This window comes from Nyctereutes procyonoides, unplaced genomic scaffold, assembly GCF_905146905.1.
Source record: "Nyctereutes procyonoides isolate TBG_1078 unplaced genomic scaffold, NYPRO_anot_genome, whole genome shotgun sequence".
Lineage (NCBI taxonomy): Eukaryota > Metazoa > Chordata > Mammalia > Carnivora > Canidae > Nyctereutes > Nyctereutes procyonoides.
In genome coordinates, this window is record NW_026575139.1 from 27398731 (window position 1) to 27424298 (window position 25568).

The 25568-nt window shown below is 38.5% G+C and overlaps 2 protein-coding genes across 13 annotated transcripts in view; both read right to left on the bottom strand.

Annotated features, from left to right (window-relative positions):
• SIPA1L1 (signal induced proliferation associated 1 like 1) overlaps window positions 1-25568 on the bottom strand; it is a 372275-nt gene that overhangs the window by 74045 nt on the left and 272662 nt on the right. For all 12 annotated transcript variants that reach the window (XM_055303823.1, XM_055303832.1, XM_055303835.1 and 9 more), the window contains 5 exons: window positions 24158-24332; window positions 14979-15082; window positions 11969-12126; window positions 1813-2386; window positions 909-1183 (listed from right to left, as the gene is read on the bottom strand). In XM_055303823.1, the coding sequence (XP_055159798.1) occupies window positions 909-1183; window positions 1813-2386; window positions 11969-12126; window positions 14979-15082; window positions 24158-24332 (1286 nt within the window). The remainder of the gene's footprint in view (window positions 1-908; window positions 1184-1812; window positions 2387-11968; window positions 12127-14978; window positions 15083-24157; window positions 24333-25568) is intronic.
• LOC129496301 (39S ribosomal protein L42, mitochondrial-like) lies at window positions 24917-25432 on the bottom strand. The gene has a single exon (XM_055304402.1). It carries the CDS (start codon window positions 25424-25426, stop codon window positions 24917-24919), a length of 510 nt encoding a protein of 169 aa, XP_055160377.1. The 5' UTR covers window positions 25427-25432.

The following is a 25568-nucleotide window of genomic DNA, read 5'->3' on the forward strand; positions in this document are numbered from 1 at the left end:
CGATCTACCATCGACTGTTCATGAATCTGTGAGAGCTCAGGTGTAGGACAAGTCATGTTTTTAGGGGGGAGAAACCAGGTTAAGGATGTTGTCTTGGCTTTAGAAGGCCTAAGAATTAACTGCCAAAGCTTAAGAGAAACTCTTGGAAAATAATGGGTTGAAAGCAAATTGACTTATTGGGGGGAACAAAATACCTAGTAAAAATAGCATGGACATGCCCAAAGGAGAAAAGAAACAGTTGATTAAATTTGTTCCATCAAGAAACCTCCCCAGAGACCGAGAAATTAAATTTTCAAGAGTGCTGCTGGCTTGGCAGGAGCTAGAAGGGACAGGAGCTCCTGGACTTCCCTCAGTGAAAAGGCTGGGGACCAAACAGCCAAACCAGCATAAGCAGGACCAGCTCATGTGAAGCCAATTCCTAACACACACAGATGCAGTTAAGAAAATGCTTGCTAAGTCACGTCCAGGGCTCCAGACAGAGAGGAGAGGTCAAAACAGCACTCTGAATTTTGGAAAGAAAAAGCAGTAAGAGTGTCATGGAACATAAAAGAAAGAAGCCTGACAGTCTGTGTTGCTGAGTGTCTCCTAATATTAAGCACTCACTGTTTCTTAGGTACTGGCACAAGATATTTAAGATGGCTATTACTGGCCTCCTCTATCTGTAATGGCAAGTTTAGAAACCCACAGATGTAAATCCTGGGGATGGTCCAAGTCACTCACTCTTTCCAGCTGCTGCTGCCACAATGGAGAGGGAGCTAAGTCCGAGTCAGACTTTCCACAGATGGAACTTGGAGCACCACATGTAACCTGGCATGATTCACTACCTCCCGGCCCAGTGGGAGGTGTTCTACATGGTGTGCAAACCCGGCCTCGGATGCCCAGGTTCACAGCTGCCAACTCAGACCTACCTCCGTGGGGTGCAGTCATCGTGAGGGGGGATGATGACGACCTTGACCGTGACGGATGTTCTCAGGAGATCAATCATCTGCTCGTGGCTCAGGGTGGCCACCGCCACCTTGCAGATCTCTACCAGCCGGCTGCCCTGCCTCAGCCCCGCCTGCCAGGCGTAGCCGTAGGGCTCTACATCTGCCACGATGCCCTCATAGTTGACATGGAAGCCAAGCTGCCCTAGCCCATTCCTTCGCAGAGTCATCTCCACCGATTCACAACCTTTTGACACAAACTGGACAAGGAAACAAAAGGTATCATGGTTTAATGCCAGAGGGTGTTAAGTGGCGGACAGGGAACTGGAAAAAAACTGCAGGCAGGGTTATTTCTGAATACCCTGCTGCCAGCTGAAGAGCGTCTGGTTACTTCCCCTTCACTAACCCCCATTCATTAAGCCAAAAAGAACATACTTGTTGCATCCAAAGAACTCAATGGCTTCAGTGAGCTTACAAGGAAGCCTCTAACAGAGACCTACAGGGAGCTGGCAGCCAACAGAGGCTGTATTCTGCTACTTGCTTCGCCCTTAAAAAATTCGAGGCAGCAGATGCTCGATCGAACAATTCCTCTCAACAGCTAAAGCAGACTGGCTGGGCTACCTCACCAGCCAGCAAGGCAGTGGGATCAGGTCACATGCAAATGGTCTCCAACACAAAAGCACAGCAAATGTGTCTTCTCCCACTGGTTCTACTTTTCCTTCTGAAAAATGATGGAGAATGAGTGTCACGTAGACTCCGCTTGCTTCATACCATCAAGGGAGTTTTCAGAGGAGCCGACAAAACAGCACCAATTTCGTAACTTGCTTCTAAAGTCTGTTCTGAAAGCTTTAGGGAAGGGAAACTGGGTAAGTGGAAGGAAAAGACTCACCTGCAACCTTTTGACAATCTCTTTGATATCCTCATTATTAATTAAACTCTCCACCGAAACACATTCTCCTCGCTCATAGAAGACTTTGAGGCTGGCGTCAGTTGAGGTCCACCCTATCACGTCTCTGCAGGAACAGTTGAAAACCACACTCTTTGTTTCCTGCTCGATGAGAACGATGAACTCGTTGGAGACCCCTAACAGGCAGTCTATTTCCATGGCCTTGTTGTAGTCTTTGGCCCGGACAGCCCACACAATGGCCCCCATGCTGCTGAGCTCAGCTCCTGGGTATGGCTTGGACTTCTCCTTCTTCTTGGAGGCCAGAGAGATGAATGGGAACTTGCCAGATGGGTCAATAGGGGTGTTGGTGACATTCTTTTCTGCCAGATCTTTCAGGTATTCCTGGCGTGTCCGAGTTGCCATGGCCCGAAACTTTTCTGATTTATGAGCAGCATTTTCTGCGTTAATCACTTTGGCCAGAAGGAAGTCCCTGAACACGTTTGACTTAGGGAAAGTGACCCCTTTGGGGATGGGAGGTCCAAAGGAAGGCACGTCTCTGGACCTGGTGACGGCCACACTAAGAGACAAAGCAAAGGGCAAAAAGAGGAGCGTCAGTCCTTCTTGGTCTCACAACATGAGAATAAAATAACACCTGCTCCAAGAAAAAGGCATACCTCACGAGGAAAAGAACTATCACTGTCCCACAAGAAATAATATATATTTCTATTTAACATGAGCACACCTTTTCATTCAACCACATTTAGGATTTATAGAACATTAAATTTTTTCTAGTCTTAAAAAACCCAAAAAGCTTACAGTAAAAATTTTCCTCTCATTAATGGATGGTAAACCAACCATACTTCATGGAAAAAAAAAAGTGTACTGTAATATTCTACCTTTAAATACCTACTGATTATTTCTAAGCAGGGGTTACTATAATCAGCATAACCTTTTAGAACAAACAGATTTTCTAAGAACACAATTGTAGTCTCCATTTTAGATATGATGTCTATGTGCACACAGCTTATAATGAAAATATCCAAAGATGCATGACATAAAAGCAATGGATTTTTTAAAAAAATAAACAAATCACTATTTGTTGGCCTATGCAACCAGACCAAAAAGCATAATTTTAAAATAAAAATTGTAATTGCAGTATTAAAATGATTATGATTTTTAAGTAATAGCAACAGTGCTTTAAAATAAAATTTTTAGACTGAGCTATTCTTTGGTCCACATTCTCTACCTTTGGTATATGTTTCTGACAATTTTTCTGTGAGGAAATAGTTTCCTTTTCCTATTTCTTTAAGCAAGATTGATTTGAGAAAGCTTGCCACAGTCACTTTTCCTGCATAATATTGCTAAAACTGGGACTAAGATAAGGATCTTACGAGCATCTGTAATAACCTGTTATTTTTAATCTCAAAAAGGAAAAAAAAATCATGTTTTTCCTAAAACAGTAACAACAAAAGTTAAATGGAAACAGAAAGGTTGTGTAAGTTTTCTGTCATGTTCTAAGACCACATTCTAGGACCTTAGTGAAGTTTGAGAGGGCTGGAAATGATGTTTTTAACAGATTGAATGTCCATCTTTTCAAACTATATAATTATTTTAAAAGTCAGTCCATTATGCATTGTACTAAGTATTAGGGAAGTAATGCAAAATGCTTTTTCTGAATTTCCAGAATGGAAAAATCATAATAAGAGAGTGTATATATCTTTCAAATAAATTGATGAGCTCTATATCATTACTATTTTTTGTTCTGTTTTGTTTTTGGAGGGGTTTAAGATACTTAGCCTTGGTTTTCAAAAAAGGATTATTTCTCAGGAAAATAGGATACATGAATAAAAATCAGGAAACCCAGGACAGAAGTTATCTATTTTGTCTGAAGGTGCTATGGAATGGCCTATTGGTTGGTTTTCACAAATTTATTTAAAAAAAAAAAAAAAAAGGCTATCTAGTTGGCTTCATGACCAAGAAAGGTGGCAAGCAACACTCCACTTTCTAACTGGAGAGGAGAATTCACAGAAGCCTAATTACACCAGTATTAGAAAGGCAATTCTTGTCTATTGTGAGCTGTCTGTCTGGCTTGAATGCTGACAGCTGTATAATTTTAATTTGATCGTTTAAAAAAAAATCAAGCAAAAGATGTTAAAATCCAGATATTCCAGCTTTTCTAAAGAAGAATCCTATAAGGATCCAGAAACACCCATTTTTAAATTGGCAATTCCTTCTCTTGCTAATTTCACTTCAAATTGTTATCCTTTCTCAAGAACCAGCTGTAGTCTTCTTTCAAATAAGGAGAGGAAAATGCTTACCAGGGGGTGCCAGTAGGAGCACCATCTATCCACTTGCCTCTTAAACACCCTGGCTTTCTACAGATCTATTTATTAACTGTTGGAACTTGAGACAAACATATATTGAAAACCCAATGATAATTAGAAGCCTCTAGAATGAGCTATGAGGGAAAGAACTGAATCCCTAACATATAATTATCAATGATTCATCAGTAGAGAGGTAAATGATACAGATGCTAAAATCAGTTTTGCATCATTAGAAATAGAACCCTTGCAGAAGATGAGGAGGATGATGCTCTGGGATGCTTTTTTCAAACGAAAGGTCTTGCTTTGGGTTAATCTACTAACTTCAAGGTTTTCTACAAGGTTAAAAGCTCATGGATTTAGATGCCACAGATTCCAAACTCCTGATAATAAGGCCTGCCTGCAGCTCAGAAGAAAAAATATTTTTGCCACATAAGAAGCCTTTCTAGAACTTCAGTTTGCTATATATAGATACTTAAGATGTGTTAATTATAAATGGTTCTTGCTATTTGTAAAAGCAGATTCAGAAGGGCTCCTGCTTGGACACAGTTGTGTTAGCCTCATATGCAATACGGTATCACCTTAGAAATAATACATTCCTTACAATCATAGCCATGCCTCATGTACTCAGCAGTGCTGAGGATTGGATGTTCCACTGCAGAGAGTTATCCCACAGACAGAAGCTCAGAGGCTGAAGCAATTACAGAAAGCACCGGAAGAGAACATGGTGAATTCAGTGTTCCTCAAACTCTGCCAATAAAATCTTGAATTTCACCTTAAAAAGTCATCTTGATTTTGCATTCTCCTGAGGAATATCGGAGTTCATTTTAACACAAAAAGATAACCTGTCTCCCAAATCTTGGGAGTACTATTTAAGACTAGGAAAATGTTCTGTTTTACTGATGGATGGCATAGCCTTGAACTTCCATTTGAATGGCTGGTAAGAAATCTTCACTTCTCCAGGAAACAGACTCTGAGAAGTAAAGTGATTTGCCCAAAGCCTGATATAGATAGAGAGCCTGGACTGGAATCTGAACTTGCAGATGGCCAGCAGAGTGCTCTAAGATAGTACCACATTATTCCTTTTGAGGGAACATTTTTAAACCTTCCACTCTTGAGGGGCTTGCAAAAAGGTACCACCGGCAAGTGTCACACAGCTGAAGAGACCCCAATTAAGCTGGGCTTTGTAGCATGTGCTGGCATAGAAGACATTAGATAAAGTAGCAGATCTCGACACTGAAAGCCAATTTCAAGTTGATACATGATGCTGTTCCAGAGACATCTGAACAGAAGTCTCAATGGAAAAAAGTGAGAAGGTGATGATGTTTGAATTTCTGAACCACCATGAAAATGGCAATAAACAATTCCAACCCCAAATTTAGAGGAGGGGGCCTTAGCATCAGAATGGTAGAGGGAAATTTTCCCCTTCTCGGAGCTGGATCACACTGCCAGCTTGGAGAGCTTTCTCAGAAAGCAGACCTGGGCAAAGGACAGGAAAGATCAGTGGCAGAAGAAATAAATGTGTGCCCATCATTCCCTCTCTGGGGGGTTCTGGAATTCTAATAATATTCACTCACTGATGCTCCCTGAGCACCTCCTATGTGTCGGGCACTGTGCTCTTGCTAAGGATCGAGGATAAGCTGTCACAGGCTCAGCCCTCCAGAAGCTCCAAGTCTAGCAGGGCTACATACAGAAGTCAGACTGCTCTTGTGGGAGGTGTGGAGCGCTACTGGAAACACTTTGGAAAGGCAATTTACCTAGACCTGGGAGGTCAGGGGAGCCCTCCCAAAGAAAAGCAGGAATTCATCTGCTGAAGGAGGGGCAGAGGTGTGTAAGACGAGGCATTCCTGCCTGGAGAGCAGCAGCATGTGCAGAGAAGAGGGGCAGAGCACAGTACGTTCTGGGAGCTGTAAGTAGTTCCACACAGCTCCAGGGGTAGGGGTGGGGAGGAGAATTGGCAGAAGCCCCAGTGGAGGCTCAGAGTGGGAAGGCCAGACCCAAAGGACCTTAGGCAGTAGACTGTACGCTAGAGTGTCTGAACCTCTCCAAAATGGCTTTGAGCAGCAGGAGTAACATATTCAGATTTTTGTCTTAAAAAAGGTCAGCTACACTGGACAATAAGGATGCTGATTAGGCCTAGAAGAGTCTTTCTAAAAGAAATGTCTACAACTTGACCCACTTGGATTTTTTCTTCCTAGCTGAAGCTTGCATATTTATTTATTTTTAATCAAGAGAAGGGCATGCACATTTCATATGCACACACCACAGTCCCAGCCTACACCAGATACTTTACTTATGGGATTTTAAGTAGATGTCAAGCAACCATCCACTGCAGAAAAAGGAAATTTAAGATCTGAGAGGTTTAACAATCTGGTCTGGTTCCAAGTGCTTTCTGCACTATATCATACTACCTCCTTTCAACATTCATTATATTTTGACCTCTGAATATGAAAATCTTTCTGAGAGGAGAAACATACATTTCTACCTTTCTAAATGTAGTTACCACAGTTTAACACCTGAAGACTCAGGTTATTATTATAACCACTTATTATTATACTAGTTTTAAAATTAACAGTAATTCTTCAATTTTGTCAGATAGTGAGTCAATGTTCCAATTTTCAGTTGTTGAAGAGGTCCTAAAATTTTAAGTCTTTTTATCTAAAATGGATCCAAATAAGACCCACATATTTTAATTAATCATATCTTAATTTTTTTTATTCTGTTAATTCTTCTCCACTTCTTTCACTTTCCCTTTTACTTCTTGCATTTATGTGTTGAGGAAATTGGGCTGTTTGTTGTGGGGTATCTGAATTTTGCTGAATACAGGCATGTTCTTCTGTCTTTTGTATTTCCTGTAAACTGGCTTCTCCAGAAGTTTGGTTAGACTCAGGTTCAGCATGCTGGGGGAGGTAGGGAACAAGACTAATTCATAAGTGGGGTTGTGTCCTTCCATTATGAGACACGTTTGTCTCTTTTTGTTATATCTGCATTCTCTGAAGATCAATGCCTAGATCTCCTAATTCACTGGGTGCTAAAAAATGTTGAAAAAAACTTTACGCTGAGTTTTTACAGAGTGAGGCCCTGAGGTGTGAATGAAGTATATCTGGTCCTTTGCTCCCAAACTAAGTGATCCCAGACTGTTATGCTTATTGATTGGCTTTGTATCATTGACGTGAAGAGTTTTTCTGCATTTCTCTTATCAGTAATCACTTATTGATGTTTTCAGCATATCCTTGCCACTGAATAGTTCTTCATCTTTTTGATTTGTTGTTTTTAATCTGCTCTATCAACCGGGACCAGACAATTAAACTCAGTGTAATGATACCTAATAAAATGAAGAAACTGGAGGGTTCTCTCATCAGGTATGGGCATAGTACAGAGTTAGTGATTAATTTCTGAGTTCTTGGCTCTGTCTATTGTTCAAAGTTAACTGACCTCTGGAATTAGTTTGAAATAGTCAGTTTTTCCTGTTACAAACTTTTCAGTATTCAGGGAAATAACACCCACTATTTCAGGACCTCTTCTTTATATCTACCACAGGGATTTTTCTCTTTGTTCACCTGCTGCATCCCAGGGCCTAGAATAATGCCTAGCACATATACAATAAAGGCTGTAAAAAACTGGCAAAAAATAAATGAACAACAATAAGCTCCAAATTTGCCTTTCTGCATACAAAAGATCTTACATGGTGACACTGGGTGTATTTCCTTAAAACTCTATTTATACCGTGCTACCAGATGGCCTAGCATTCCAAGGGCCTCTGCTGCCTGGTAACCCCAACTACAGCAGCAGCCTTTTCACTATACCTTCCACCTTCCTTCCTGTGTCTAAACTTCTGTATAATGCTGGCCACTCCCAGAATTATTTCTCTTTCTCCCACCGAATTTCATCCATCTGTGCTTTAAAACACACCAAACCCCATTTTCTCAGTTAAATGTTCCCTGTAACTTCTTTAACCTGTACTGACCCTACACTTTTCTACCCGATTACAGCAAGAAGCTCCTTTGAGGAAACAACTTTTGCACTTTCCTCATTACAGGCACCAGATAGATGTCAATAAATAAATGTGAATGTTCTCAGGGGAGAAAGTTTGAAACGAGATTTTCAATGATAAAAAGTATCTGAATTACTCTTTGATGGATATAGTTAAATTACATTTAAATCAAATTTATTATAAATCAATGCAGTTCTAAGCTTTTCTATCAAAGTACCTCTAATAAAAGAGGCCCATAAATTCATATCCCTTGTAGTTTGGGGAGTGGCTGGGGTTGGAGAAAAACTCACAGGTACGGAAACTCTTTGAAACACTTAGGTTTTATCTTAAAATTGATATAAATTTTCTATTCTGCTTCATAATATATTTTTCTTTTTTTAAAAAAAAGATTTTATTTATTTATTCATGAGAGACACACAGACAGAGGCAGAGACATAGGCAGAGGGAGAAGCAGGCTCCCTACAGGGAGCCTGATGTAGGACTTGATCCAGAAAAAAAAAAAAAAAAGGACTTGATCCAGGACCCTGGGACCATGACCTGAGCACAAGGCAGACACTCAAATGCTGAGCCACCCAGGTGTCTCTTCTTTTTGTTTTTTTCTAAAGATTGTATGAGAAAGAGCAAGAGTGCGTGCACACACGTGCAGCAGGGGAGGAACAGACAGAGAGGAAGAAAAAGAATCCTCAAGCTGACTTCTCCCTGAGTGTGGAGCCCAACACAGGGCTTGATCCCCGGGCCCTGAGATCATGACCTGAGCTGAAGTCAAGAGTCAGCTGCTTAAACGACTGAGCCACCTTGGCCCCCCATAATAGGTTTATTTTCATGAGAACATGAATCCCCTTTACACACTTTCCCCCATGCATTAACTACAAGAGAGTTGCCTTATCTTTTCGGGGATTTTAAACATCTCCTAACATTACCACACACCCCAGGAAACATGAGAACAATTAATACACCACAAGTTTACAAGAAGAAAAGATCACTACTTTAGTTTCTTGTGATTTGACGTTACAAATTGATACGTTCTCTTGGATTTTAAAAAAGGCCCAAATTCACAGTTTATATGTGAATTTAACTGCATGTTGGGTCTTCAAACAAGTTTGGCAACTAGGAAATCCCAGGCTAGCTCACATGGCCTGACCTGGGGTGTTCAGTGTCCTCCCATAAAGGGTCCAACATCATATCGCATGGTGGGATTAAGAAGATGGGCTCTCCAGGCAACAGATTAAAAATAAGAGAGACAGTAGGTCTCTGGGTGGCTCAGTTGGTTAAGCATCTGCCTTTGGCTTGGGTGGTGATATCAGAGTCATGGGATCAAGCCCCATGTCACGCTCCCTGTTGAGGAGGAAACCTGCTTCTCTCCCCCACCCACCACTCTCCCTGCTTATGCTTGCTCTCTTTCTCTCTCAAATAAATAAATAAGTAAATAAATAAATAAAAGAGACTACAAAAAGCATGATTTTCAAGACTGGAGTAGGGGTGGGGTTTAAAGAATAAGACAGACATCACTTCCTCATCTAGCAAAGTGTTGAAGAAGGTTAAGAGATATTTCCTCCTGATTACTCTATTTAGACTTGCACTGGCCACATGTAGGCGACTGAGCACTCCAAATTATGACCAAGGAGGTTTTTTTTTTTTAAATGACCAAAGAATATTAAATTACATTATAATTTTAAAAGTGACAATTCAGTTATTCCAAAGCTTTGAAAAAGCATGTTTGGAACATTCTGAGCATATGAATCTACTTTGCCAGTTGCAAATTCTCTGAAATCTAAACACAAGTTATTTCCAATGAAAATCAAGCATCCTGACGAGCTCCAAGTCTAAAACATACTCCAGATTTCAAAATCTTAGTCCAAAAATAAGTAAAATAGGTCAATAATCTTTAAAACTTAAAAATCACCTGTTGAAACAATAAGATTTGGATACAACAGGTAAATAAAATGTATTATTGGGTCAAAAACATACTGCTAAAATTAATTTTACCTACTTCTTGTTATTTTAAAAATATGGCTATCAAAAAATATAAAATATATGGCTTACATTACGTTTCTGTTGAACAGCATTTTATTTAGACAGAATCTTTCTGTAAAACAAACTGTATAGCTTTCCACTCCCAAACTTCATAGTGACCAATCAAAAAGGTATTAGCTTTCTATCAAAGTTGTATGAACTCCTTTGCATGAATCCAGTACAGAGGATGTTTCAATTGCTTGGGGTATTTTCTAAATGCAATAGCCATCCCTCCCAGTTACAGTCAAAAGTTCTGCACTTAGTCTGTCATTTTATACCTAAATAAAGCAGCTTCCAGAGACCATATTATTCTTGGTAAGAGGCTGCAGATCCGGGTCTCTTTTGTTGGAGTTTCCACTTCTCAGCCTAGAGTTCTGGGATAGCTTGTGTGTCAGCAGCAAGGGCAGTACAGACCCATGCTTCACAGACCTTGTGAGGGGCTAGGCTCTAGAACCAGTGAAGGGGCCGAGTCCTAGTAGTTCCACTAAATCTGGAACCAGATTTAGTATATTACAATCTAAACTACCCAATACCAGGACACCTGGGTGGCTCAGTTAAATGTCTGCCTTCGGCTTAGGTCATGATCCTAGGGTCCTGGGATTGAGCTTCATGTTGGGCTCCTCGCTGGGCAGGGAGCCTGCTCCTCCCTCTCCCTCTACCTGCTGCTCTGCCTACTTATGTGCTCCCTCTCTCTCTGTCTCTCTGTCAAATAAATAAACTACCTGATACCAGCTAACTACAGTCAAGTTACCTGTCCCCATGGCTTAAACTTCATCTGAAAATGGGGATTTTTAGAAACAGTACCAAATGTATGGGTTTTAAAAATCAAATGAGGTAGCCCAGGTAAAGTGCCTAGAATTAGTGCTAGGCTTATCAGAGGAGGCCAACATACATAGTTCTCGTAGGATGTGCAGGGAAGGTGACAGTTCGCAGTAGTCCAGAGCAGCCTTTATTATTTGTTTTGTTCCCTGAACCCACTTATTCAACTCCTGTAATTAACCCACACTGACACCCAGAATTAGACAGTTGTGGATCTCACAACAAACCAATTATCAGTCTGTGTTGGCCACTTTTTGTGTAGGTGGCTATACTAATTCAAAAGCAAATATCCAACATTAACAAAGTCCAATCTCCTGAATTTTAGGGATGGAAAGACAGGACAAAATTCTGTATTTTAGAAGGACAGATTCATATCAGAAACATCTTACTAATGCTAGAATAGCCTTACACGTCTTCTTAGTACTATGTCCATGTCAACCCAGCAATTCAGGTCCTTATCCTTGTCAACACCCAAAGGCCTCTTGCAGACAGATACCTGAATTCTGATACTCATGAGACTAGGTGAACAAGCAACATGAAAACAATTTTACCAGAGGCTTACTAAAGAATAGAAACGCCTCAAAGATTGCAGTCAGAAATGTTAAACTGAATCCCATCAGTCCTAAGCAAGGATTTGAGCTTTTTAAATAATAATAATTAAAACAAAACAAAACTTTTCTACTTATTATGATCATTCTTCTCTGCTCTTGCCACACCAAAAGCTAAATATAATTAGCAGTGTGAGTAATTAGTTGGTGACCAGATGGTATGGATGAAGGACACCACCTAAGGAGGAGGTGCAAATGGAAATAGCAGGTGTCTAACCAACGTGTCTGGGCAATGTCAGTGCCGTCAGGTTACGTCATTGTGTGAATCTGGCCATCTACATGCACAGTTTAAAGATAAAAATAAATAGTAATAGCTTCCCACTGACACTTCAGAAAGAATTGGATGGGGCCCTCTGTGTGACCACCGGCCAACGCCCATGCAGCTACTGCTGTTGTGCCAGTACCTGTAACAGACACCGTCTGTGCAGGGGTTGTGAACCCTCACAATGACGAAAACGTGCTGGAAGTGGGATCGGATGTTTTTTGGGCTGAATGGCTGTGCTCCTGGCTCTTGGAAAACAATTGTTACAATATCATTTCCAATATGTCGCTTCCGTAGGAGCTAAAAAAAAAAAAAAATAAGCAAACAACATAAATGACAACACTCCGCATTTTACTCAATTCCCTTATGTAACTGTATTTTAAACATTCATTATTAATCAGGCCATATTAAGGTAGGCAATCTCCACAGTTGCTGTCAATATTTTAGCCTGTCTTATTTCCTCCCAGGAAGAATAAAGAAATGAATATTCTGAAATTTGCATAAAATATAGAGCCCGTTCAGGAGCAAACCAATATCTGGCATATTACACCAAGTTCTAGCCTCTCCAAAGTCTCAGTTTCCATAACAACAGTTTTGTTCCATTTTCACATAAGAAAGAAACTTGCCATAGGGAAGATTTTTTAGAAAAGAGAATGGCTGAAGTAATTACAATGCAATTTATGTTCTGCTTTAATTCACTTCATTTAAAGAAATGTGGCGAAGGTGTTTTCGAACACGTTTGTTGTGTCACCAGCTGGGAATGCAGAAATTACTAATATTCCTTAAAGCAGGTTAAATTACAAGTTTAAATCACTTTTTTAATTACAATGAAAGCTGCTTAAGACCACCTTCTGTTTCACATTAAATGGTGTTTTGGAAAGGTGGCTTTCAAATTCAGGGAACCCAGGTCAGGCTAGGCCAAGAGGGGTTTATTAGATAGTTTAATTCAGTAGTGTGAAATAAAGTTGAACAAAATTTGTATTTCTCATATTTATTATATAGAGCCTCTAATGAGAAAAATAATGAAATATACCATTGATATCAACTTTGTTAGGCATAAGCTTACATTTATAAAACTTTTTTTCTTAATTTTCCAGCGACTTTAACTTACACAAATTACATACCAGTAAAATCAATGATCTAATATTGGCTGCCGGCTGGGAGAAACAATAGCCTTTTAGATTAGGGTTGAGAATTGGGAGTTAGAATGTTCCAGAAATATACTTTTTAACCTTAGGAATTTAAAAGCATCCCAAATTATCTTCTAATGAGGCCATTTACTTTCATTTCTAAACATGATATATTATTGGATGTTACAGAAATAAAGGTCTGTACTGATTGCTATACAGAATATACCCATTATTAAACATTATTAATCTACTCAAGATCTTGGACACAACAACAACAAAATCAATTGGTCTATGTATCATGTCATTCCTGCATAGATGATTTCATTGCCTTTTTGATGCAATGTCGTTCTTTCTTCAAAAATTGATTGATATGTAACACTAAGGTCTTAATAAAGGACCCAAATAGAAATAAATCCATTTACCCATCTCACATTATCTATAATGAAAGACAGTATCTATAAACAAATTCCTGCCACAGATTTTAAAAGATATGTTCTTTCTGGGTCCCCCCCCCCAAGCATAAAGTGATCTATGTAGAAGAAATAAATTCCCTAGCTAGAGAACTAAAATCTCTTAATATGCAACAATACAAATTATTTCTTCACTCTGACTTAGGACCATAAAAACACTTTTACCTTGAGTGGACCTCCAAATTAAATAATTTAAATAGCTGTCCATTTAAATGCCAACTTATGCTGCTCAACACACTTCAACTCATTTAGGAGAAATAAACAAGTAATTGAATCTTGTTAACTACATATATCATACTTTCTCTGCTGAGTAATCAGGTAGAAAGAATAATCCTTTAAAGGATCCTTTAAAGATCGTTTGTCAATGTTCTGAAATTTTTTGTCTACTTACCAGTCAGAATAAGAAAAACATATTTTTTCTTAGCATGATGTTTTCCTCTCTGGATAATCTAGAACTTGGAATTTGCATAGAAAATTATCAACATATTCCAGATCATAGAACTTATCTTAAATAGGTTTATTTCAGATTTGTGACTGATTCACTGCTTTGCTTCCTATTTTTGATTACTGTGGTAATCGTAAGAGGCAAAATTTTGTTACCTAGATTTGTGATTTAATCAAACCTGCACTGATGAAGTGTTAGATTAGATCAGTGTTTGGTTAAATTCTGGGAAAGAGGATGTGATTCATTCTGCAGCTGGCCTGTGTTCTGTTAGCACAACAGTTGACAATAACAAAATCTATATCCATTTTAGGGTCAGAAGTAATACTGGACCACTTGTGTTTATAACTGCTATTGAAAGGAGAAGCTGTTAGTTCTCTGGCTCTTTTAAACGTCAGTTTGGTATCATTTATTCTGAAATGTTTTTTTAAAAACAGCAACTACCACATACTTTCTAAAACAATAGTACCCGTTTCTATTTTGCTCTGTAACAATCTGCCACTTTAAGTTTTCTTCATTTACTATGTCAATGACCACATTTTAGTGATAGGCGTTGTGCTTTTAGATCCTCTTAAAAGAAACTCTGTGATGTACACAAAGGCAATCAACATTTTTTATGTTCTTTGCTGTCTCTAGAAAAAAACTTTTTCTGAGAGCCCATTGACATTTATTTTGGTTTTTCTCCAAGTTAGTATACCAGAACTCCTTTGAAAACTGAAATGACACATCAGTACTTTCCTGTTTTGTACCCTAGCCTCTTGAGATGGAATTTCACCCACTCATACTTGTTCTCCGCAACCCTGCAGGGTCACCTAATCACCATGATTTCAACTTGTTCTCTTCAGATTCCATGAAAACTTCAATCCTCGTGGGTGAAAAGCAAATGATTAATTCACAAAGCCATCCAGCTGGCTGTTAACCTAGAATTTGTGTCTCTTCATTTGTTTTCAGCTCATTTGCTATTCGTTATTTCCGCAAAGTACAAAGCTTCCTGCCGCGGTGACAGGTGCAACATTAAATTCTGGTTTAAGATTTTACAAACTTGCCACTTAGGCTTCTGGGGGAAATGAACAAGGGCGAAGAAACACAGACAACACCAGGATCTCTTACCTGTTGCTTGTTGTTAGGCGTGTATGGCAGCATGGTGGAAACATGGAACATAATTTCATAGTCTTTATATGTTGTATACAGAGAATGGGTTCCAGTGGAGTCAGCTACAGTAAAAAAAGTATATATATAATGATGAGATGACTATAAGAATAGGAAAAATAGTTCACTTAAGGAAAATATCTCAAAAAAAAAAAGGGGAAATGGTTTAGAATGAAAAGATGTTAGATAAGATCTAGCATTGGTGTTCTTGCCCACTTTTTGTATTTGATTTTCTTTGGTAGTCTAGTGAAGATACCTTCTCAGAATAATATTTGTAAATGTATAATATATATGATTTCAATAGAACTCCATTATACTGTAAAATACAGTTAGCAAAAATAATTTTAAAATATGATGTTAGATTTCTATAACAAGTTTTAGCAATTGATTTAATAATAACCACTATGATTTTGAAGTAGTGATGTACATAAGCAATATTTTGAAGGATCTCCAAGAAAAATACAGTATGAAAATATCTTCACTTTCTGCCTGCAATAAAATCATAGGTAGAACTTACACAACTGTAGTTGGCTGCCTACATTCAAAACTGAAGGAAGTGTTACATTTTAATTAGAGGTCAGTGAAAATAAATGTAAAATTATTTCCCATCCAAGTTTATACACCCCTGAATTCTGTCCACAGACATCAGAAGAAGGACATCTTTTCCAATACTTTTAAGAGAAATGTTTTGTTCTTAAGAAACAAAATTTAACAAGACTGTAACACTGAATAACAAAGATATTAGAGCAATGTCCAACAATGTTTTAAGACTGTGCTCTGCTCTCACCTTTCTTAAACAGCAACCTCTACCACTTGATCATTAACAAACCAATTGCCCACAAACCACTGGACACCAGAGAAGGGAATTATTAACTGTCCAAACGAAAGGGAGTACCTCTAGTCTTAAAAGCACTGGACTTAATAGGCTGCAAAATGACAGAAGTGCGTTCATTCTGGGTAAACTCAAGCCTGCATCAACCATACCGTTGAGGACCAGAACAGTTTCCTGCATTTTAGAGAAGCTGCAAGACAAAGCCCCTGGCATACACCAAGAGGCGGTCGTTCTCAAATTTAGTATGCACAGTGGCATCTGGAGAACTGGTTTAAAAGGCAAATTCCTATGCACCACCCCCAGTGGTTCTGGGGCTGGGCAGAGGAATCTATTTTAATAAACACCCCCAGGATGACTGTAATGAAGTAGCTCCACTGCCCTTAGGCACTGCTCCAAGAATAGACCACAATGGTGGCTTGCAGAAAGACTTGTAAAAATGTTCAAGGGCCTGGTGTTTCAACCTCAAGCTTCTTGGAGGATCTTAATTTTTAAAGCTGACATTAGATGCAAAGGGTTAAAAGCAAGCTAAAAGTGAAATAAAGCATAGATTACACTTCAAAAATTGAAAAAATATGTACCAACATATAATTTCCCAAGGAAAAAAAAATCTTCTAAATGCTAATGACCACCAACACAAAAACTACAAATTACTACAATAAATAATTGAACTATCTAAGACAGGTCTCAAGTATGAAGAACATACCTACTGTTAAGGACTCTTGCTATAAATAACTCTTGAACTGATTAGGACATTTTAAAACCTTAAAGTGAATGTGTCAGCTTTGACATGTACTTACATGTGTTTCAAGTCAATTTTGAGCAAAATTAATGAACCAGAAAAGAGACTGTTATCTAGTATTCATGAATTACATTTCGCTTTCTATGTCTGTCTAATTCTAAAAGGATTCTACTGCCAGAGAGAGAAGCTGATATGGAAGACAACGCTGAAGATAATCTGTTTTTCTACTGCTGGCACATTCTCTCTTTCCTTTCTGCATGCCTCATTTACAAAATGTACACTGCTTGACCAGCCTTTTTCTGGGGACTTTTGGAAACCCCCAAGTTTTGCTGATAAACAGTTTGAATAGTTTCAGAAATTTCCGAGATGAAAAAGGGCCAAAATAATGAAATTTTCCTTTCTGAGAAGAAAGGAATACCAAAATCCTGAAAATACTAAGTACATAAAAACAAAATTGTTAACCTTTACCAGGGAGAATGGAAAATGAGGTTTGTTATATATTCTAAAGAATACAGCATCCAATGTTGCTATTACTATATATTTTTAGTGACCCTGAAACCCTGAATCCATGAAAAATTTAATAGCATGACAATCAGGAAAATGAAAATGACAAAAGTCCTTTTCTCTCTGGCTGAAGAGAACATATGTTGAAAATTTTCTAAAGGGAAATATGCTTTAAGAAGAGAGTTATGGAAGGAAGATAATGCTCCTTTGTATTTGGTGAGGAGCTTTAAAAGTCAAAAAGTAAATTCCGGTATCCTATGGGTCATCTTGATAATCACATTATTTGCTTGCAAATCATACTACCAGCAAGTGGCACACACCCACTAATAAGGTCAGCACTCTATGCTAAGTCATAGAAAGTAAAATTTCTAATATTCCGTGCAGATAAAAGGCACTGAATAACTGAGGAATGGTGACAATATTTTTCTCAGCTGCTTTGAAAAAGTGGAGATACATGATAACATCCTACATTAGGCATTTCTATTTGAAGATGGTATGAACTGGTTAATTAATGAGTTTGGAGAACAGTTTCAGATAGTGTCATAATCATCCTTGACTGCTCTTTTGGGCTCAACTCTTACTTTTAGGTAGTCTGAAACCTTCGTTGATAAGGTGAATGTATATAAATCTTAATGAGGAAAAGTAATCAGACTTTCATAACAACCATTTCTCAGTCATTAACAGATGTATTGGAGTTAAGAAAAGCTAGATGAAAGAAAACAAGCCTATGGAATTTGATTTCAGGAAAGTTTCTAGTTTTAAATATTTACGAACACATGAGAAAAGTAATCTCATTAACTAAACACACGCTGGCTAAATAAAGTCAACAGAATGAAGAAGGCTTAAGCTCCATTAATTAAATGTACTCACCGCTACAGAACATGTCAAATGCAAGATGAAATCAGATTGCTTGTAGGTTGCATTTTTATCCCTTTATTTAATTTGAAATATAATAATAGGTGGCTGCTGGGGACCACCCCTTGAAGACCCTCAGATGTCCCATTTATGCACCTTGCCTTAGGGTCTGGGGAATGCAGAAGTCAATGCTCAGAAACACAGCCAGGGCCCCGTACTGACATCTGGAACATCAGCACATATTCAAGAGGAGACACACTTCTGCCCTTGCGGTACTACACACTCACTCACTAATGAAGTATTTGGGGAAATCAAGAATTTCTACCTGCTCTGGCATCCACCGTGTCTACTAGTATTTTTTCAAGGTACATTCAGCCATGGCCAGGAGATGTGTTCCTTTACTTCAGTAAGGGTCAGACCAAGAAGGGTTTGTTGTCCTGCCCTTGACCATGACAGAAGAATCCACACTGTTTCAGTTCAAGGCACGTGTGAGTGTGCACGTGAATGTACACTGTGCATGGAGCCTCACATTTGAGCTTCTTAAAAATCAGTAACAGAGGGGTGAGAAAAGTTGAGACGGTGCGAGGCTGGCACTCAGGAGTTAGCCCCTACTGTTTTCTGCTAATGACTCACTTGGCAAGACACCTACAATTACCTGGATTCCCAATTTGGAAGTAAGAATATCTGAATTTGAAGAACAGCTGCATCATTTGCTAAAAGACAACAGGTCATTTCACTTCTCTGCCTGTTGATATTCTTACAGCTGTGAGGATTAAGTGAAATAATGTATATGAAAGGGCTAGCCCATAAAGAAGATGCTCAAGATGTGATTAGAATTTAGAATTTTGTGCAGTTGAGGTAAAAAAGTGTAGTTTCCTTAAGTAGGAACCTTTACATATTTTAATTTCTTTGCCAAGTGCATTCCAGGAACACGCGCAAGAAAAATCTTAGAACAGTTCAAAGTTAAAGAGGTGAAAAAAGAATCCTTTTCTTCATTCATTAGTGCCTACAACTCCAAATGGCCCTCTGCATATACAGAGCATTTAAGCAATGGTAGTTGTCTCCAGTTCTTTATCAAAGTTTAAATATTCCAAATAAAGGACTTATTTTCTTTATGAAAAAGCTTGTATCTCTTCTGAGACTCTGAATCTCAGAGGTACGTAACACTGCTGAAAAATGGGGAAGCAACAAGCATTCACTAATTTGCAGCAAATGAATGAAAGCAAGGCTTTTAAGGAATGCTTTACTAAGGGCTTCTAAAGTCTCCTATGTTGGGTCTTAACAAATGAGCCTCATCCAGGAAATGATTTTCCAAATAATCATCCATATCCATAGCTAAACATGAAGGTGGTCTCCAGCTTTCAAACAACAAACTGCTTGGTGGTAAGTTTATTTTTGTCTTTACTGCTGTATGAGAGGATGGTAATTATCTAGAGGTCATGTCATCCAAATACGGAGACAAAGTGAGGAAGAAAAAAAATCCACCAATGAAAATGTCTTCATTATAGAACTGGTCCAACCCCCGTCACATCTGTAGCTTGTCTGCTAAAAGACCTTATTTCTGAACCAAGAAAAGAGACTTGTATGAAAAACTGGGAAAAACAAGAAATGGTTCAATAGCTCCATCAAAAATCTGAATAGAATTGTAATGCATGACAAGCAGAGCCGTTTCTTGAGATGGCTTGGGTACTTTGAGCCCAAGGGCTTAAGAAAGGGATGGACACAACCACAAGGCAGAGTTCTGGGCTTCACTGTACTTAATTGTACATTTATGCTTTTTCTGAACACTTCATCAACCATAGCACTAGGGTCTGTTCTACTTCCCAAGTACTTATTACCTGTCTAACCTTGGGCACTTTAATCTAAAGAAGCCAAGTCTGTAAAATGGGAATAACTAGTACTCAGCAAGGTCTGTGAGGGGCTACATGAGATGACAAATATAAAAAGTACCTGGGACTTTTGCTTCCAGCCAGCCACACAAGTACTCGGTATAGGACTTGTTTTCCCATTATAAGTAACTAAAAAACCGACAAAATATCTGAAACAGCCTTTTTTCACACATTTTTATAATAGGCAGCATTGGGTAATGATCCTAAAGAAAAAAGAGCCAAACAAGATGAACCCTCTGATCCCACTAGGTTTTCTACCTGGAGGTACTTTTGGAACAACAGCACAGAGCATGGATCTGAAGAGGAAAGCCAAAATATACTTGTGTTTAGGAAGTCTGAGGTAGCTGATAATTGCTGGGCAGAGCTACACTGTGAAAGGGGTTCAGAAATCTGCATAAGGGCCCCCTTTGAGTCTTGGGTTAAATAGTATAAGCTGCACACACAGAGAGTAAGATTCCAAAAGCCAGGCAAAGAAAAACTATTAGGGTAATGTATAGCATGGTGGCTATAGTTGGTAATACTGTACTGCATATTTGAAAGTTGTGAAGAGTAGATCTTAAAAGTTCTCATCACAAGAAAAAAATTTTTGGTAACCTTGTATGGTGACACATGGTAACTAGACTTTTACAATATACACAAATATTGAATCATTACATTCTACACCTGAAACTAATATAATACTATGTGTCAATTATACCTCAATAACAGAAAAACTATTAGGCAAAGAAAAACTACCAGAGAATTGTAAAGCAAACAATTTTCACAGTCCACATAAGGTTCAAAGACACTCAAGTTCTAACCAGCCACAGTAGAGACCTCATTAAACATGCAGGTATTCAGACATAAGAAAAATCGTGCCTCAGTAGAAGAAATAAATTAGACAGTAAAGAACTGCCCTAGGTATACTTTAATAAAGCTTAAGAAAAAGGTTTATAAAGATTAAGCTGTTTTGTATGTAACTTATCTGCCTACCAAAACTAAACTCAACACTCTTTAAAGACAACAAAATTTTGACACTCAACCATAAAATATTCACAATATACACTCTCCAATCAAAAGTAACCAGACACATGAAGCAGTAACATAGAACTCAAAAGCAGGAGAGAATCTGTTAAATGGAGACCTCATATGAAGGATGATGGAACTGGCATGCAAAGACTTTAAAACAGCTATCATAAATACGTTCAAGTATTTAAAGAACAATATAATTTAATGAGAAAGTAGGAAATATAAGAAAAGAGGACCAAATTCAATTCTGGCCCCGAAGATGAAAATTTCACTGGAATGGATTAAGAGCAGATTAAGACACTATGGAAGAAAAGAAAAAAACAGTGAATTTGGAGGATATATTAATAAGAATTATTCAAATGGAAGCATAGAAAAAAAGGTTAAAAAAATAAATCACCAGAGCCTCACTAACCCATGGTATGTCAGTGAGTTACCTAATGTATGTATAATTGAATATTCAGAAGATGGGGACAGGAAAAAATAAATCAAGATTGGCCATTACTGGGACACGTGAGTGGTTTTGGCTCAGGGTATCCCGGAGTCCCAGGATTGAGTCCCACATCGGGCTCCCTGCTTCTCCCTCTGACTATGTCTCTGCAACTCTCATGAATAAATAAATAAAATCTTAAAAAAAAAAACTGGCAATTACTATTTTTATTTGATGAAAACTACAAATCAACAGATCCAATCACATTTACACTGCTGAATGTAAAGAATACGATTCTTTAAGAACAGTTGAACTGGAAAGCTTTCTCTCTCCCCCTCCTCTCTCTCTCTCTCTCTCTCTCTCTTTTTTAAAGAGTGGGGAGAGGCAGAGGAAGAGAGAGAGAATCTTATGCAGACTCCATGCCCAGAGCAGAGCCTGACTTGGGGCTCAATCTCATGATTCTGAGATCAAGACCCTGAGCTGAAATAAAGAGTTGGGATGCTTAACCAACTTAGGCACCCCAGTATTTTCTGTTTTCAATTATTATATTAAAAGAAAGACTCAAGTGACACAAAGTAAGATTGGACAAAATATGGTGAAATGACCTCCTAGCATACAGAGCAAAGTCTCATCTCTGGGTGTGCCATGGCCAGTGAGAGGCTGCTGGAGTATGCAGAGGCTGGTTTTGACCCTATCAGCTCAGAGATAACAAACTGCCTCTTTTCTGAGCTTTAGAATAGAAATATTCTCTTTCTGTTACCTGGAGAAAAACTGATACTCTGAAAGGGCAGAAAAAGAAACTACAGACTCTTCTGCTCATCAGTTTTGCCCTGAAAGGTTATAGAGGCCTGTCACGAGGGCACTGTAAGTGAAAAGGGAACTCCTTCCCTGCTGAATTATTACATTATAAAAACGTGCCATTAGAGACAGTTTGCTAATCTAGGTTTATCCCCCTCTAGCTTTCACAGTCATTGGGATATTGGGACAAAATATGCATAGAGTGCTTATTTTGCTTATTCCAGTGTCTTACTTGATGCCACACTGCTTAATGTATCATCCTACCATACAATTCTCACATTGACTTTTATCATGAAGAGGTGCCTGGGAATATGTGAATGCACAAAAAATACAGTCTTATCAGTTTCTAATCTGGCTATTCATGTATAGAATCAGGGTGCTTAAAATGTCCACAATAGTTGAACTCTGGAAAAGAGCTCAGATGTCCATCAACAGATTAACAGATAAAGAAGATGTGGTATATACATACAACGGAATATTACTCAGCCATCAAAAAGAATGAAATTTTGCCATTTGCAGCGATGTGGGTGGAGCTAGAGGGTATTATGTATGCTAAGCGAAATAAATCAGAGAAAGATAATTATATGATCTAATTCACATGTGGAATTTAAGAAACAAAGCAGATGAACCTAGGGGAAGAGAAGGAAAAAATAAGACAAAAACAGAGAGGGAGGCAAACGATAAGAAACTCTTAACTCTCGGGAATAAACTAAGGGTTGCTGGAGGGGAGGTGGGTGGGGGCATAGGGTAACTGGGTGATGGGCATCAAGAAGGGCACTTGATGTGAGGAGCATTGGGTGCTACATGCAACTGATGAATTACTAAATTCTACCCCTGAAACTAACATACTATATATTAAAAAAAAAAAAAAAACCACAACCAGGGTGCTTATTATATTCTCTTCCCAGACCCTTTCATATAGCTCTTTGTGGTAAGGATAATTTATATAACACAACAAATTGGGACAACATGAATGAAGCGTATTGGGCAAATGTCAGAGCATCTGGAAAAGAAGGGTCTCAGGGCATATTGAGATTGAACATTTTATGCACTTGCAGGCACAGTATGGAACGTTAAAATAATATTTAAGAGTTGAGGCTATTTATGGGCTTTAATAGTCTCTCTTGCATGTCGTTTCCAAGTTGGCAACAGCAAAACCATGGCAACAGGAAATTCTTCCCTGCAGTGTAGTTTATGAATGCTTTTCTGTTTTCATGACTCAACTCCTTATTTAATTTCCTGTACAGAAAATCGGAGAGATTACTATAGACTGCAATACAGATGTGCTAATCCAAAGACCCTCTCAAAGAAAAACAGGTCACAGGTGTCCATGGATGGATCTTGAGATAAAATTTAAAACTATCTCCTCACAGACACACAGCAGACATCAACATATTCTAACCTTAACAGATACTTAAGAACTTAACTATGTTATTAAAGATTTGGAGAATGACAGTGTAAAACCTTGTATGTTCATAAGCCATAGCTAAAACAACTGTTTCATCATTGTACTTTTAATCAACACATATCAGGAGCGAAACTAATACCAAAGCTAAGAAGCCAATTTTCTTAGGGATTCAATTAGACGATGAATAATAAAAATAGAAAATAAGCAAACAAAAGCCCTCAATGTTAATAGAATACATACATACCATACAAAGGCTAACTGCATATATGACTGCATCAGGATTACGAAAGAAATTAATGAAAGTAAAAAATTCTAGGGCTTACAACCAGATGGTTCTAAGATTCTGGCATTTTTAACTCACTCTAACATTCAGCTAAATATAGTGAAATTTATGCAACACTATCCAGGAGCAATTCTGCATGATTTGCACCCACTGCTCTACTACTTCATCAACACTTCTGATAACACTTTTTTTTTTTTTTTAACAGTCCAATCCTAGCTACTCTGATTATAGTCTTCAATTGTTTTGGTGCCACATCCTCCCTCTCTGGCTTCCTCTCCCCTATCACCAGCAGTGTTCTGCAGTAAATGGCAATGTTGTTTTATGGGCAATTTAGCAGATGAACATCAACACAGCAGGAAGGAAATAAGCCTAGCAGGAGAGTCTAAGTATTTCTTACTTTTGGTGTCAAGCTGCGCACGATACTTCTCAAATCCTTTGAGCCGAACACGCTCTCCCAATAGCTGAAGGAATTCCTCAAAGGCCGGGCCGGCTGACTCATTGTTGTACATCTCTTCTTCAGTGCTCTGTCCGGCTCTGCAGTACATGATGCCAACCTTCTGCTGATAGTTCAGCTGTGGAGAGAGGCAGTACAGTGCGTATAAATAGAGACAGACCCACCTTGCCCACTAACTTTTAGGAGTCGATAGAGCACACGCCCATCATATAGCTAACATCTCTCTTCTCTTCAAGTCATTTTTCCTTTTTTAAAGATTTTATTTATTTATTCATGAGACAGCAGAGACATAGGCAGAGGGAGAAACAGTTCCCTGATGGGGAACTCAGTCCCAGGACCCTGGGATCACCACCTGAGCCATAGGCAGATGCTCAAGCCCTGAGCCACCCAGACAGCCCCCTTGAAACCATTCTGTTTTAATTTTTCTGCCTCTAATCCAAAAAAAAGAAAAAGAAAAAAAAAAGACAGTAGAACAAGCATCTATAACTATAATCTTCACAAATTTAGATAAAAGGCTAGGAAAACAAATTAACACTTCCTGTACACCAAGATCACACATCATTAGAACAGATTTTGATACTGTAGGGAATTTCTCTGAATGGATTACAAATACAAAATGAGTCTATAAAAAAACATCTTGACAACAAAAGGTAATTTTTTTAACATATGAAAAGACATTTTATTATTTTGCTATATAACATATTAGTGAATATACTCAATTGCGTTTCTCAAATGGCAAATGTGACAAAAGACAACATCTTTTTGATTCCTGAAAACCTCAGTATCATCTGTCTTTGGAGGATCCAGTTTCCTAAGACGTCTATGATACTGTCCGTGAGGATACCAACAATTCTTAGTAGTAAAGAACATTTTGCTAAGTTGTTCTATCATGAGTCCTTGCTCAGAGTGTTCATTTTTTTCTTCTAGTCTGGTTTTCAGCACTTGGTCATGTGTTTCTTCATTATTATGCACAGGATCTGGCTGAGGGATAGGTTTTGTAAGCTCATATGGAATGTCCACAGAAGGGTGGTAGCATACTATTGTCCTGCCGTCAGATGTCAAAGCAAGCTCTACTTTGCAATTATAGTCATCTGGTAGAGGAGAATACGTAGATTTATGACAAACACAATATAAAGCTCCATTTTGAATTGGAAATAAAGGTTTCCAGACAGTTCTGTTTGATATTGCCCATTTTACTGCTGCCAATGCCATGGTCAATCAAGATGCTATTGGGTGGTGTGAAAGATGATTTGAAGAGAGATGGATTTTAAATTCTGCTTGCACACATAACTATTTTCATCCCTGTGTCAGTGGCACCACGAGCCCGCCATTTTACCTCAATCCCGGTTATTTT